We start from the raw sequence: 15,385 nt of genomic DNA, 5'->3' as shown, positions 1-15,385 counted from the left end.
TAATTTTACTTAGTTTTGTAAATATGGTAATTTGATTATTATTAATAACATTTACATTTAGTCATTTAGCAGACGCTTTTATCCAAGGCGACTAAGAAGAAATAACAAATGAAGCAGACCACAAATCTTGTAGTGAAACTTTGTTTCTTTATTCACACTGTTTTCTACTCCAGCTATGTTAGAAGTTAACACAAGTGTCAATCCTCTAGTTCCTATGTTGCTCTCTCATTCATCTGTACACACTATATATATATATAAAAAAAAAAAATCAAGATTATAATATGTTTAGAAATCCAAGAGGGTTGAGGTGAGTCGTTGAGGGGTTTTTGCTTTACAGTCCGTCCCCTCGCTTCAACCCCGTCCACCCTTTGTTTCTTTTTCTTTTTTTTTTCATGAAAGAAAAGAACATTGAACAAGGCATTTGTACCAGAGCTCATGGGGGGCTTGGATATTTTTGTAAAGCGCTTTGACTATACAGCTCACGCAGAACACAACCGACAGGTCATATACAGAGCATGGTAAAGGGGGAATAGTATACTGCTTGGGCACAACACAAACACAATACAATGCCATCTGATGAAAAAAAAAATGTTCTCATCAACTTTTTTTTTTTTTAAGCATTTCATGGAAACAAAAGAGAAAGAGAAATTGCAAACTTGGAGTAAACAAATCGAGAATATATATACAGTGAGGTAAAACACATTGGTCTTTAAAAGGAGGTATTTTCTTTTTGATTAAGTGACCTTTTTAATATGTTAATTATGCTTTTTAAGATACTCGTCAGCTTTTGGATGACATCTATAAAGCAGGTAATGCAGACATCAAAATGCAGACACAATCACATGCAGTCTTGTCATTCAAGGTGAAAAAGTAAAAAGAAAGTTCTTGTCAAACTTAGGCACCAAATAAAACATGATAAAGCTTTCTGCTACCCTCACTGCAGCGTCACACCCGAGAGAACACTGAAGCCTTAAGTGACCCAAACCACACAGCCGGTCTGTGAGCCATGAAGGGAGGACGTGAGGACGCCTCCCTCGTCACAGTGTGTGGATCATGCTAGCATAGATAGGTCATTGAACCTGTGTGATCCAGAGGGACTGAGTAGGTGGACGCAATTGTCCCGGGCTTTTGCATAACAAGAGAAAGAGACACAGATAAAACAGACCCCGGATCTTTGCATGCTCACAAAAAAATTGCTGCCTTGACCTTTTGGGCTGAGTTACGCAGGTTGTGCTCTGATTGGTTGGAGACTCGGAGAGGGCCAATACATTCACAGCTGTGGGAATTTCTCAGTGCGTGGTTGTTGTTTTTTTTTTGTTTTTTTTTGAAGCGGTGGAGCAGCTGGCATAGTTTGTGTTGTAGCTCCCTGTTTTGGCCCTCCGTCAATGCACACAGAGCAGGAAAACAAAAAAAGTGGCCGTTTTCTACCTCTCTCAGCGTCAAAAAGAAGAGCATGAAAAGGCTTGTAGAACCTGATAATGTAAGAAATTCCCGATAATGTAATAACCCCAATAATGTAATAAAAATCCGCACTTGAGTCCATTGAAAATGTAATAAAACCTGATAATGTAATAACTTCCCGAGAATGTAATAAAGTGCATTTCCCAATAATGTAATACACTTTTTACCAATAATGTAATAAAGTATAACATTAATGGAAGGTTTTTGATCAAATCAAAGATGGCGGAAAATCCAATATGGCCAAAAAACCCCATTGAGGATGCATTGAGCTGGGATTGGCCCAAAGGGTTCCAGTGATGGCTCAAGAGCTCTAGCGCCACCAACAGGTCAAAGTTGAATGTTTATTAACTTTTGACTTGTTCATCCGTTTTTATCACTGGAACCCTTTGGGCCAATCCCAGCTCAATGCATCCTCAATGGGGTTTTTCGGCCATATTGGATTTTCCGCCATCTTTGATTTGATCAAAAAACCTCCCATTAATGTTATACTTTATTACATTATTGGTAAAAAGTCTATTGCATTATTGGGGAATGCACTTTATTACATTAATCGGGAAGTTATTACATTATCAGGTTTTATTACATTTTCAATTGACTCAAGTGCAGATTTTTATTACATTATCGGGGTTATTACATTATCGGGAATTTATTACATTATCAGGTTCTACAAGGCTGCATATTGGACCAGACCTCACAAACATCTGCATCTGTTTGAGTCACCAAACGCCTCAGCCGAACGGCTCCGGTTCAGATCCAGAAGCTTCCACTGTGCTGACCAGTGAGCCTGGTGGCTGCATAGCAACAGTGTCCAGTGCACCTCCCCCCCTCTTTAATCTGAGCCGCGGAGAGAAAAGGCAAGGTAAGGTTCTCAAAGAGGAGGTGCACCAACCTTAACCATGGGTCAGAGTGATGTTAACGTCAAAGCAAATATAACAAATGACCCACTAAGAGCAGGATTTATAGGGGAGTCCCAACCTGCTGTCTGCAGGCTGGTACATCCAGTCAGTCAGTCAGTCAGTCGGTCCTGCTGTTCACTGGCTACGTCCCATTGGTGGTTTCAGAAATGTACAAACTATTTCAACATTGGAAAGGTCTGTTTGTGTTCTCCAAACAAGCCTTAAAACAGAAGTCAACATGAAAACAGTCACACATGTAGCAACACTGCAAATTATTTGGTTCCCACCAAGATAGAAAAAAACAACTCATATCAAGAAGTGTTACATAATTTATCTTGTTTTAACCCATAAGAACCTATGGTGACACCAGTGTACACACTTTAAATCTTCTAGAATCTCCCATATTCAGCTTTATGCTTCACATTAACTCATTAAATCTCTAAGCGACGTATATTCAAACACCCTGGTGTTGTGAAGTGACTTCTCCAAAATGTGGCTGTGACTGGAAACAGAAATGTGGAAAAGTAGCTAATTTCAAAAAGCTTATTTTTTGTTACCAATTCTAATCCGTTAATAGGGATTTAACTTGTTCTGACCATATTTCCTAAACAAATTAAAGTCACAATTTTGATAAATGTTGCAGAGATGCAAAAGAAAAATGCAAATTTGTCTCTAAGCAGAAAATGTGTCTAGTTTTTTTAAAATTTTAAAATAAGAAATATTATAAACATAAATACCATAAACGCCCATTGTAACGTTTATGTCACATCACATAACTTTTTTTTAAAAACATCAGAAATGTGTTCTATGTCCTTTAAGGACAACTGGGTCTGGGTTCTTATGGGTTCTTTTTTTTAATTGTTCAACATGCTAATTTCTAGATTTAACAATCTTAAATCAAGTGAAATTATCTGTCCATGCAGCAAGATAATTTCCCTCAGATTCAGTGTTTTTATCTTGTTTTTTTGCAGTGAAAGCTCCCCCAAATTGTGTGTCTGCTCATCTTCAAGTGATGAGTCACAATTTCTCACCAAACTGTCTGTAGTTAACTTGAATAAGTCAGGTTCTGAACTGTTGGAAATATAAAGTTTTTTGCAAAGAATCTAGTCTCAAAGTCCACTGTGGATTTTTTTAAATTCCAGCATGGATTTTTTTCAAAAAGTCCACTTCAGAATTTGACATTTTTATTTTTAACCATTGAATTCTGGGGGGCCTTGGTGATGTTCAGATGAAGAATTTGCAGATTAAAAATGAGCGAATGTTGAATGTTCCTTCTTTTGTGTGACTGGAGAACAAACCAAACAGACAGAGAAAAAGTCTCTAAGGGCTTCATTTTAAGTGCTTGTTACAATTTTTTTGTAATTTTCCGAAACCAACAATCTACGAGTCTAGAACAACCAGTTCATCGATTAGCCAGATGTGCACTGGTGAGGTACTTCTGTCACTTGCTTTGCTTTGTACAGCTTTTGAGGAGAGTGGAGCTGTTTTTTTTTTTTATCCAACACACTCGTTGAACTCAAGCTGTTGTTGAGACAGAAACAAAGTGAGTAAATGGAGCTGAGGCAGCAGGACGACTGCAGTGAATTGTGGCCCTTTTTGTAGCTCGGAGATATCTGTTCACTGGACAATAAAACACGGAATGACAAGAGATAGGCAAGATAGAATCAAAAAGACAGCGAGACAGCTCTTTAAAAGAGACAAACAGCTTTTTACAGTTAAGTCATCTTGGGTTTTTGAAAAAGAAAAAGTACAAGGCTGCTGGTGACTTTAAGACAGAATGAAGCTTGTCCTAGCAGAGGCAGAGCAGAGGTGCTGTTCTTCATGTCCCAGAGACGGAGATAATGGACAAACACACCATTAAACCCAGTCGTAGCAGGGCCAGCCCCCCAAACCCTGCCCCCTTACCCCCTTCCCCCCCAGACCCTTAGACAGATGAATCCTTCGCCCTGGTCCTCCCAGGCAGGAACCAGCTTTCCCTACTAGTTTGGCCATGTTTTTGTACACATTTAACATTTAATTCAGCATAGTCTGTCACCATTCTTCTTGTATTTAATATAGCAGCGATATCCACTTTACTTTCTTCAAACGTCAGGACAGCTTTCTTCTGTTCACTCCACCAGATATTTACAATAACACGTCCCTACTTATTCCGCCACCGCTGACCATTTCTACATATTTAAGAACACTTAAGAACGACTCCGAACAGTGGAACTACACAGGTGGGTACATCACAACTCATATGCTTTTCTTTCTTTTTACCAAAGTCTTAATTTGTTTAGAGGAGGAGCAGGGAATCTCTGATTATAGCCTGAATGAACTGATGCCACGTAGACTTTTTGTCTGTTTTTATTTCAGCCTGTTTATCGACTGTATGTGCTGATTTTAAGGAAGTCCTCACGTTTTACAATCCCAACCTCCACCCGCTCATTTGTTGTAGAGTTGGTGGCTTAAACTAGTGAAGTGACAACGAAGCTTCTTGAACCATTTTCTTTATTTGCTGAGCCCACTAGATGGCGCTCTTTGTTCAACAAAAGGCTGAAAACACACTCAATTACCATTGTTAGAGTCTTTTTTTAAGCCTAAAAAATAAAGCAAATGGTTCATGAAGCTTCATTAAGTACGTTTACATGACGCTTGAAAAAAAACAAAAAACGAATATTTGCCTTAATCTGACTATAACTGGACAACTGAAGTGCATGTAAACGTGTTAGTCCGACTGATGTCGGAGTTCCCCAACTCCAATTAAGACACACAGATAATGCGAGCCGGTCGCGCAATAGCCGGTTGCACATTAGCCGGTCGCACATTAGCTGGTCGCACATTAGCCAGTTGAATAAGCTGGTTGCATATTAGCCAGTTGCACATTAGCTAGTTGCACATTAGCCGATCGCATTATCCGGTCGCACATTAGCCAGTCGCACATTAGCCAGTCGCATTAGCTGGTTGCATTAGCCGGTTGCACATTTGCCAGTTGCACATTAGCCGGTCACATTAGCCAGTCGCATTAGCTGGTTGCATATTAGCCAGTTGCACATTAGCTAGTTGCACATTAGCTAGTTGCACATTAGCCGATCGCATTATCCAGTCGCGCATTAGCCAGTCGCGCATTAGCCAGTCGCGCATTAGCCGGTCGCATTAGCCGGTCACGCATTAGCCGGTCACGCATTAGCCGGTCGCGCATTAGCCGGCCGCACTAGCCGGTTCCATTAGCTGGTCGCATTAGCCGGTCGCACATTAGCCAGCCGCACTAGCTGGTTGCATTAGCCGGTTGCATTAGCTGGTCGCCGGTCAGTAGCTACGGCACAAAGTGTCAAACTGAGGTCAACCTGACAGGGCGCCATATTAACCCGCTGAAACGACGCATATCTCCACCCAGTGTTGAGGAGGAGGACACGTTCCCGTCAGTTATTCTATTATCTCAGTTGCATGTAAACTGGGACAAGGACAGAAGTCTGATTAGACGCCAAATCATTTTTTAAGCATATCTCGATTCAACTGTGCATGTAAACGCACTGAGTGTCACTTCACTACTGTAATCCAACTCTCCATCAGCAGAAACCCTCTGCTCCCGATGAAGACCATGTGATATGGTAGCTCTGGAACAACGGTCGGCTCCAGCTAACATGGACCCGGACATGTTTAACCGGTTTGTCATATTGTGTGTTAACTGCACAAAGTGATATGACAACAACAACAACAACTGTCATCTCAAAGGATTTCTGGTTCGTGTTGTATTTCAGTGTTGCTGCGATTCATTTAAAAATTGAAGAAAACCGATTTTAGCTGACTGAAAGAAACCATAAACTCATAAATTCTGAGAGGTAACAAACACTGAGCTTCTTCTGCCTGAGAAGAGCTGCAGAGAATGTTTTTCTTTTTATCTCATTAGTAATTATTTACATTACCTGTAGGTTTGTGACATCCATCCATGTGTTTTGTTTTTTTTAACAGTTACTACGAGTGTGTTTTATCCATAGCCTGTCACCGTTCGTTCTGACTGAACTGATGATCTTTGCAGCAGAGTTTGCTGCAGAGGACGATTATGATGGATTCGTATCAAAGCAACATGGCACACAATGATCAGACTTACATCCAACGGCAGCTCTCGCCTCCACTCGGAGAGAGCAAGGTGGACTACTAAGTAGCAGCACATCAATACATTATATGAATCCACAAAGAAAACGGACTGACTCACTGGCATCCAGAGTGCCGCACAGGTAAAGCCTGTAGTGGTTCACAAGTGCACTTATTGCTCAACAATCAAGAGACTCAAATCACTGTATGGCAGCTCCAATTCACTGGCTGTGTTCATTATTGACTGATTAACACTGGGGGGGTTTTTCCACTTGTGTACTAAAAGACAAGTGCAGACACAAGCTAACTGTAAGTAACACTGAATGGGTTTAGATGTTCGGCAATCTGGACAACAGGACAGACACGAAAAACAAACTGAAACAAACTATTAAATCAGGTGCTACATATAATCTTTGTCATTTACATAGAATAATAATGAAACGGTCTCTATCATATATACATATATATATATGTATATATATATATAGAGAGAGAGAGAGAAAGAAAGGAAAAGAAATATAAAAAATAAGAGCTGATCCTGACTCTTATGTATTGGTCCCTTAAGGCTTGCAAAGCTGAAATGACATATTGAAACGCACATTTTTTTTCACCTTTTTGTTTTTCGTAAATGTACATTCTAGTAGAAAAAGGCCTTGCCACGAGAGGAAAAAAAAAAAAAAGAAAAAAAAGAAGAAAAAAAAAATATAAACAACCTGGAAAATCTATGGCTTAGTAAATCTCCGTTTGCTATATTTAAATGAACGTACCTCATTGTGGTTGTCGATTATCCTACAAAGAAGAAAACGCTTGAAAAGGTTTGATCAATGAAAAGAAAAATCAGAAATCCAAGAGTTTTACATTTATAGGGCAACATCAGTAATGCTTACAAAGTCTTTTTGTGTCTTTTTTTTTTTTCTCTCTTTCTAAAAGCCACGGGAGCTTTTTCGCGGCGTCTTCTTTTCCAATTTCAAACACAGTTTCGAGGTGCTGGAGCAGGTTTCCAGACTCCGCTGGGAGGAAAAAAGCTGTACGATGACTTGTTGCTGAGGTGGTTTTTGGGGTGTTTGACAAAATGGCACCAGAGAGTCGGCTGCGTTGTGGGTACAGTGACGGCGGCGCGTGTCCCTCCTCGCTTTCCGTCCCTTTTGACTTCTTGGGTGTGCATAGTACGAGCTGGCTCCCACGGGCCTTTTATCTGACACTGCAGGCGCACGGAGCTGCGAACACGTGAGAGCAAAGACTTCCACAGCAGCCGACATGAGAGGAGTTGGGTTGTTAAAGCTGGCACTTTCCGGTAACAGCTGGCTTGGAAGGCATGGTGGCAGCTGATTGTTGTTGTTGTTCTTGCTTGTTTGTTTGTTTGTGGTTTTAGCAGAGCAGAGTATAGAAAATAGACACATTTATCTACTGTATATTGCATATGTTGCAGCATGTTTTTGCCAAAAAAATGAATGAGGTCATCATGTCCAGTTTTTTTTTTTTTTAGTTATGCAAAAAGGATCCCCTGCTACCAGAAAAAAAACGTTTAAAAACACAATAAATTAAACTGACCTGTGCGACTCCCAGAGGGAGGAACAAATGAAAAGAAACAAAACAAAACAAAAAAAAACAGGTGCACAACTGATTCTGCTCACAAGTCGACTAGATGAAGAACTGATGAAGCCACTTTTTGTTTGTGTGGAGCCCACAGGGCGGCCCCAGGTCCAAGCTCCACTTCCTAATGCTACTGGAACAGGACTCAGCAGTAGGGCTGCAACTTCACTTCTAATAAATATATTTTAATTCTCGTTGATGCACGTGACAGGGTTTCTCCAAACGGGAAAGAATCTGTGTGTCATTCGTTCTTTTCATTTTCAATTTGGCAATCAAACATCAAATAATGAAAAAATTGACTTATTGGTTATTTTGTGGTACCTCAGGTATCTTTTCACAAACTTACACGACGTTTCACTGTAGAATATCAGTTTATAAAAACTGGTTATTTTGTTATTTTATTATAACACAAAAAAACGGGAAAAATGCTTGTTTTTTTGCATATTTCAATATTAGGCTCAGGTCAAAAATACGAAATTCTAGAGGACCTCAGGTATCTTCTCACAAACTTACAGGACGATTCACTGTGGAATATCAGATTATAAAAACTGGTTATTTTGTTATTTTATTATAACACAAAACGGGAAAAAAATGCTTGTTTTTTGCATATTTCAATATTAGGCTCAGATCAAAAATATGTAATAGAAAAACGGGCACCAGGAATTAATTTGATTTTAGTATTTAATTGGTCGGGTTTACGTGTCACAGAAGTTTGACTGCGGTCAAGTGAGCCGTCACTATAGAATAATATATAATGTAATGCGCCCGTATTGTGATATTTACGGTAAATTCATTGAGACTGCTCCAATCGAGCTGACATGAAGGATAAACGCTTTACTGTCATTCTTTCTCACATTTTTTATTTATTTTTTAAATAGGGCCTTTGGATATAGACTGTACAGTAAAATATTACATAATATTAAGAAATTATTAAAATTAAAATGTCTGTTTCCAGTCACTAATTCAACTTCAGGTACATTCTAGAGGACCTCAGGTATCTTCTCACAAACTTACAGGACGTTTCACTGGAATATCAGATTATAAAAACTGGTTATTTTGTTATTTGATTTTTTATTTTATCACAAAGAACGGGAAAAAATGCTTTTTTTAAGTATAAAACTCTTACCCGCAGAGAGGACATGAAGTATTAACCACGTGAAATAATTAAATTGCGTTGCGCCGAAAATGTATTTGTTGTGTCTACGTGCGGTTTTCAGTTTTCAGAATAAAGTGTTACACAACCAGGCCCAAATATCAGATACATATTGAAAGAAGATTAATTGCATGATATTCACAGAATTGTTCACTGTGGATTTTTTTTAAAAATAAAACGCATTTGGATATAGACTGCACAGTAAAATATTACATTACAAACTTCCTGGTCACGTAAACCCGACCAATTAAATATTAAAATCAAATTCAGTTCTTGTGCCTGTTTTTTTCCATTTGGTATTTTTGATCGGAGCCTAATATTGAAATATGAAAAAACAAGCATTTTCCCCCATTTTTTTTGTGTTATAATAAAAAAACAAATAACAAAATAACCAGTCAATTTTTCATTATTTGCTTTTTGATTGCCAATTGGAAACGAAAAGAACGAATGATACACGGATTGGAAAAAATCAAAAATAAACAGGTTAAACTGAACTGTTTGGCATCTAACAGCTGTTTAAATCACCACGTTTAACTCCTCGGAGTCGTTTTTTTTAACTAATTTTGGTGTCTGGACACAAAATGATCCCAAAGATTTGAAACAGTTGCAGCCCTACTAAAGAGAAGAATGAATGCTAACATACAGTGAGGCGGTGAGGAGCTCAGAGACCTCCCAGCTGTTTACCTGACGGGGTCTGAGCTCTTCTAATTGGTTGGTTGAGTTTTGGAGGCGGGTCTTGAGAGATGGACACCAGTTGGCCCAGTGGGTCAGTGGGAGACTTCATGTGATGAATGCAGTAAAGGAAGATCAATGTAATGCCTCCGTTAATCCCTCATCAGATCCATCCAGCCATTCATGTGTGTGTGTGAGCTCAGTGAAGCACACACACACACACACACATACACATTCACACACACACACACACACTTCCTCAGGTTCAGGTGCACCATTCAGTTTGTCAATGAATGAAATGAGAAATAAAAAAAGGGGGGAAAAAGTCTTCACTTCGCTTCCAACCAACCAGTTGATGAATGATAATGAAGGAAATGATGCTGTAATGCTAAATATATGGATGCCAGTCAGAGGTGTGTGTAGGTGTGTGTGTGTGTGTAAGTGTGTGTATGTGTGTGTTTGGTGTCTACATCTTGATTCCCTCCTGTTGGCTGAGCTGAGACAGAGTTTTCTTGATTCTGAGAGCGGTGAGTCTGGCGGCACTGTTGGCGTACCAACACTCCCTCATGATCTTGGCCATCACCCGCAGAGCCTGAAGAAGAAGAAGAAGAAGAAGAAGAAGAAGAAGAAGAAGTTCAGGATGCTGCCACTTTAATTCATTTAAGAATTTGTAGTTATTTTTTTCATTCATCCTTTATTTATTTCTCGAGGATTCGTTGAGGGCAACCTCCTCATTTATAATGAAGCAAACTGCAAAAAGCACAAACTAAAAAAAGACAAAATGACTAAAAAAAAAGACACAGAATGACCAAAAAGACACAAAATGACTACAAAAAGACACAAAATGACCAAAAAGACGCAAAATGACCAAAAAAGGCACAAAAAGACGCAAAATGACCAAAAAAAGACACAAAATAACTAAAAACAAGGCACAAAAAGACACAAAATGACCAAAAAAAGGCACAAAAAGACGCAAAATGACCAAAAAAAGACACAAAATAACTAAAAACAAGGCACAAAAAGACACAAAATGACTAAAAAAAGACACAAAATGACTAAAAAAAGACACAAAATGACCAAAAAAAAGACACAAAATGACCAAAAAAGACACAAAATTACCCAAAAAAGGCACAAAATGACCAAAAAAGACACAAAATGACCAAAAAAGACACAGAATAACTAAAAACAAGGCACAAAATGACCAAAAAAGACACAAAATGACCAAAAAAAGGCACAAAAAGACGCCAAATGACCAAAAAAAGACACAAAACACTAAAAAAAAAGACACAAAATGACCAAAAAGACACAAAATGACTAAAAAAGACAAAAAGACACAATCATGTTAGCATACATTATAATCATGTTAGGATGAATGACTTCATGTTATTCTCTGTATAAATGCTGTAATGGTGTAATTGTGTAATAATTGTTTGATTTAATGTGGACCCCAGGAAGAAAAGTCTTCATCTCTAAAGATGAAGACTAATGGGGATCCAAAGGATACAATAAACAATAAACAATGTTGCTTAGCGTAATGCCCATAATTTGATATGAGACACTTACATGCAATATAGTATATCAGCTAATTGGGTGTATGTTACCTAGCGAGAGTATTACACCTCATTGTACATCCACTTTCACACACACAACCTCTACATATGCAAATATTTGTTCCTTTTTCGACAAATGTATGGTACTGGTCAAATGTTAAACTTTCAAACTTTTAAGAATTCCTGGACAGTTAAAAAGTGATTGTTTAGTTATCACAATAAGCAAATTAGCATTTTATAGCTGTAAATGTGTACACTGTCATTGCGTTTGTTTATAGTAAGCAGCGTATGCAGAAAATGTTTATATTTGTTTGTATTGTTTGCTTCAGTTTTACAGAAGAAACACGTTTTATAGGAGTTTTTGTTAATCTGCCATCTGTCTAGCCTTGCTTGGATACGCAATCATGAGGACAGAATATTCTCATTTGGCCAGAATTGAAAAATCGACTTAATGTCCCACTATATGAATAAATACTTCCTACAGGCACTGCACTAGTACTTTGAAATGGTGTTAGAGGCTCCAGAGTTTACAGTCATCCCTTCACATGTCCCTTGGTGGAGCAGTAAACAGAGTCTGGTATGTATGAGTCAGTGTCTGTGTGTGTGTGTGTGTGTGTGTGTGTGTGTGTGTGTGTGTCTGTCTGCTCTGAGACTTGTGCTCCACCTACGGAAACCTCCGAGGTGTCTCATTAAGACAACACACACATTCCAGTCTGCCATTCATCAGGTGGATAACTGCCTTACTGTCTGGACGGACAGACGGAAATTAGCAGAAGCTCATTTCTGATGTCGGAGCTTTCTGATTGAATTGTGATTTAACCCTCTGGAGTCTCTAAAAGCTCCAAATCCAGACTTCTTCATCACATCCAGACTAGAAAACAAAGCAGCGTGGAGCCCTACTGTAAATTTACCTCTAAAGTTCTGGCTGTAAACTCCATGAGGCCAGTTTCAGTTTGATGATGATATACCAAGTAAAACTGGAGACAAGCTCAAATAGATTTAGTATCAAATGATAGAACTGGATGGAACCCTCTTATATGTTAGATTTGACACCTTTGTTCACATCTGAACCATTTGAAATTATTTATTGAGCATGATAGTGTTTTGAAGTTAAAAAAAAGATTCAAAATCACATTTTATGTTGGACTAAAGGACTAAAAACCACAAAAAAAGGCCAAGAAAAGACACAAAAAGACACAATGACTAAAACAAGACACACAATGACTAAAAAAAAAGACATAAAATGACCAAAAAAAGACACAAAATAACTAAAAACAAGGCACAAAAAGACACAAAATGACCCAAAAAAAGGCACAAAAAGACACAAAATGACCCAAAAAAAGGCACAAAAAGACACAAAAAGACCAAAAAAGACACAAAATGACCCCAAAAAAAGGCACAAAGACACAAAATGACCCAAAAAAAAGACATAAAATGACACAAAAAGACACAGAATGACAAAAAAAAGACAAAAAAATGACCAAAAAAGACACAAAATTAGAAGACAGAATGACCAAAAAAAAACCCCACAGAAGACACAAAAAGACACAAAAAGACTTAAAAATACACGAAAAGACTCATTCAAAAATGGACCAAATAGCCCAAGACTCCATATAGTTAACAGGCTAAAATATGATGGGTGACAAAACTAAAAAAAACAAACACACACATAAAAGCCTGACAGACTAACAGCTCTAAGACAGGACTGTGAGTGAGTCCTAAAATAGATCCACTTTTTACCCCGTGAGGATCTCATTTGATCACAGTTAGTCACAAGGAGCCACATGGGAACATTTCACTGTTTATTAGTACAAATGGCTGCACGGTGTAAGGAGAGAATAAAGAAGAGATAGTGAAATCATAACGTTCATCTTTGTTTAGAACTATTAACCCATTGACGCCGGGAAAGCATTATCGCATTTCTACCATTAAAACCGGGAGCGCTGTTGCGTCACTCTACCATTAAGGCTTTTTTTAATTTTATAAAAAATTTATAAATATTATAAATTTATAAATTTATAATTTTTCCACCTATTTTCGGTCTCTTGGCCAATGAAATGCATCAGAACATGATCAGAATACATGCGGGAGTGTCGCAATGCATCATGGGACTTTTCCAGAACTTATAAATCATGGAGGAAGACGACTATAGCGGAGGAGCTCAGCAGGAAGTGACGGAAGAGATCTGATGAAAACAGCGCCGATGATTTTATTGCTGATCCGACTTTGAACCCTCGGAGCCAATCGACCGGCATTTATGGATGAGGAATATGTTTTTAGACGACATATTTTCACCAAAGAACAGACAGATTTGTGGCCACCTGGAGATAATAATAATATTATTAATAATATATTAATATTAATAATACATTGATTAATTGATTGTGATGATGATGTAAGAAATCATGACTGTTTATGTCTTACATTACTTTATGCGTCGTTGAGTACCCTGAAAAGTTCAATATATAAAATGTATTATTATTATTATTATTATTATGATATTTTTTTTTTTTTTTATTACAGTAGGCTAATGAGAACTATTACTTGTTCTTCCAGTGGTCATATCATGTTAGCATCTTGCTAATGGGCATGTATTAGTATTATGCATAGGATTTTTTTATTCAGACAAATGTAACATTTGCTGAGTTTGTTGATTTTTAAAAAAAAACTTTATTGAAGGTTTGGACAAATAAACTCAACTTCGTATGAAAGCCACGGGTATAAGCTCTCAAATACTTTTTGAATTTCATTTTTATCTGCTACAGAGGCTGAAAAATCTATTATTTAGTAGGTGTTGAATTTCCAGAAAAACTTTTAAAAACTTAAAACAGGTTTTAGGGGGTCATTTGAAAATCGCCCAGAGGTTTTCCAGGCATTTTTTTTCCAGGCGCTTTAGGCCTTAATGGGTTAAAACGATCCGATTCACAAGGTCCCGAAAATCTCCCAAAATAGTTTTTTTGGTTAAACAATTAAATCATATAGAAATAGTGTTGACACCCAGTCTGAACAGCGAGGTGAGCTCCACAATGTATTCTAGCCGTTATTCCTGAATATCAGCTGATATCATTCAGTCCATCCTCACCTCACTAGCCTCTACAGCATGGGTCTCGAACTCGCGGCCCGCGGGCCAATTGTGGCCCTCGTGACGATATTTTGTGGCCCCCACCTTGATATGAAAGTTTAATGTGAGTTTTATATGAATGACACTTTACCGTGTTGTGTGTGGAAGGTCCCTTTAATTACTATTTTTGGTAATTCTGTGTCTTTTTTTGATAATTTTGAGTCTTTTTTTGGTCATTTTTTTTTTTTTTTTTTTTGGTCATTTTGTGTCTTTTTTAAAATAATTTTGTGTCTTTTTTGGTAATTCTGTGTATTTTTTGGTCATTTTGTGTCTTTTTTTAAGTAATTTTGTGTCTTTTTTGGTCATTTTGTGTCTTTTTTTTTTTAATTTTTGTAATTTGGTCATTTTATGTCTTTTTAAAGTAATTTAGTTTTTTTCTGTCATTTTGTGTCTTTTTTGTAATTTTGTGTCTTTTTTAAGTAATTTTGGGTTTTTTGTGTCTTTTTGTGTTTTTTTTTGTAATTTTGTCTTTTTTAGTCATTTAAGTCTTGTTTTTAGTAATTTTGTGCCTTTTTTTTGGTCATTTTGTGTCTTTTTTATAGTAATTTTGTGTCTTTTTGGTCCTTTTGCGTCTTTTTTTTTGTCATTTTGTGTCTTTTTTTGGTCATTGTGATACTGCCTCCAGCGGCCAGGTAATTTCAGTTTGAGACCCCTGGTGTACAGGCCTCTCACAGACAACACTGAGGGATGGTTTGTGGTTGATTCTTGAAAACGGTTTACTTCGCAAGAACAAAAAATGTTTCACAATATCCCTTTTCAACTGACGCATCATTCACTCAAACAGAACAAATACAGTTAACGGTAACCCCGGTTTAATCATCCAGATGTCTGGTCCTTTGTGGAACAGAAACAGGAACAGATTCCC

At 37.7% G+C, this 15,385-nt stretch overlaps 1 protein-coding gene across 1 annotated transcript in view; it reads right to left on the bottom strand.

Moving 5' to 3' along the window:
• Positions 1-2,431: 2,431 nt before the first annotated feature.
• The window catches only part of tgfbr1b (transforming growth factor, beta receptor 1 b), a 59,275-nt gene continuing 46,321 nt past the window's right edge, over positions 2,432-15,385 (bottom strand). The window contains exon 9 of the mRNA XM_059326480.1: positions 2,432-10,441. Coding sequence (XP_059182463.1) covers positions 10,316-10,441 — 126 coding nt within the window. The 3' untranslated portion in view covers positions 2,432-10,315. The remainder of the gene's footprint in view (positions 10,442-15,385) is intronic.

The sequence above is a fragment of the Centropristis striata genome, chromosome 23 (assembly GCF_030273125.1).
Source record: "Centropristis striata isolate RG_2023a ecotype Rhode Island chromosome 23, C.striata_1.0, whole genome shotgun sequence".
Lineage (NCBI taxonomy): Eukaryota > Metazoa > Chordata > Actinopteri > Perciformes > Serranidae > Centropristis > Centropristis striata.
Note: the sequence above shows the minus strand (reverse complement) of the source record. Positions and strands in the feature narration are given on the sequence as shown.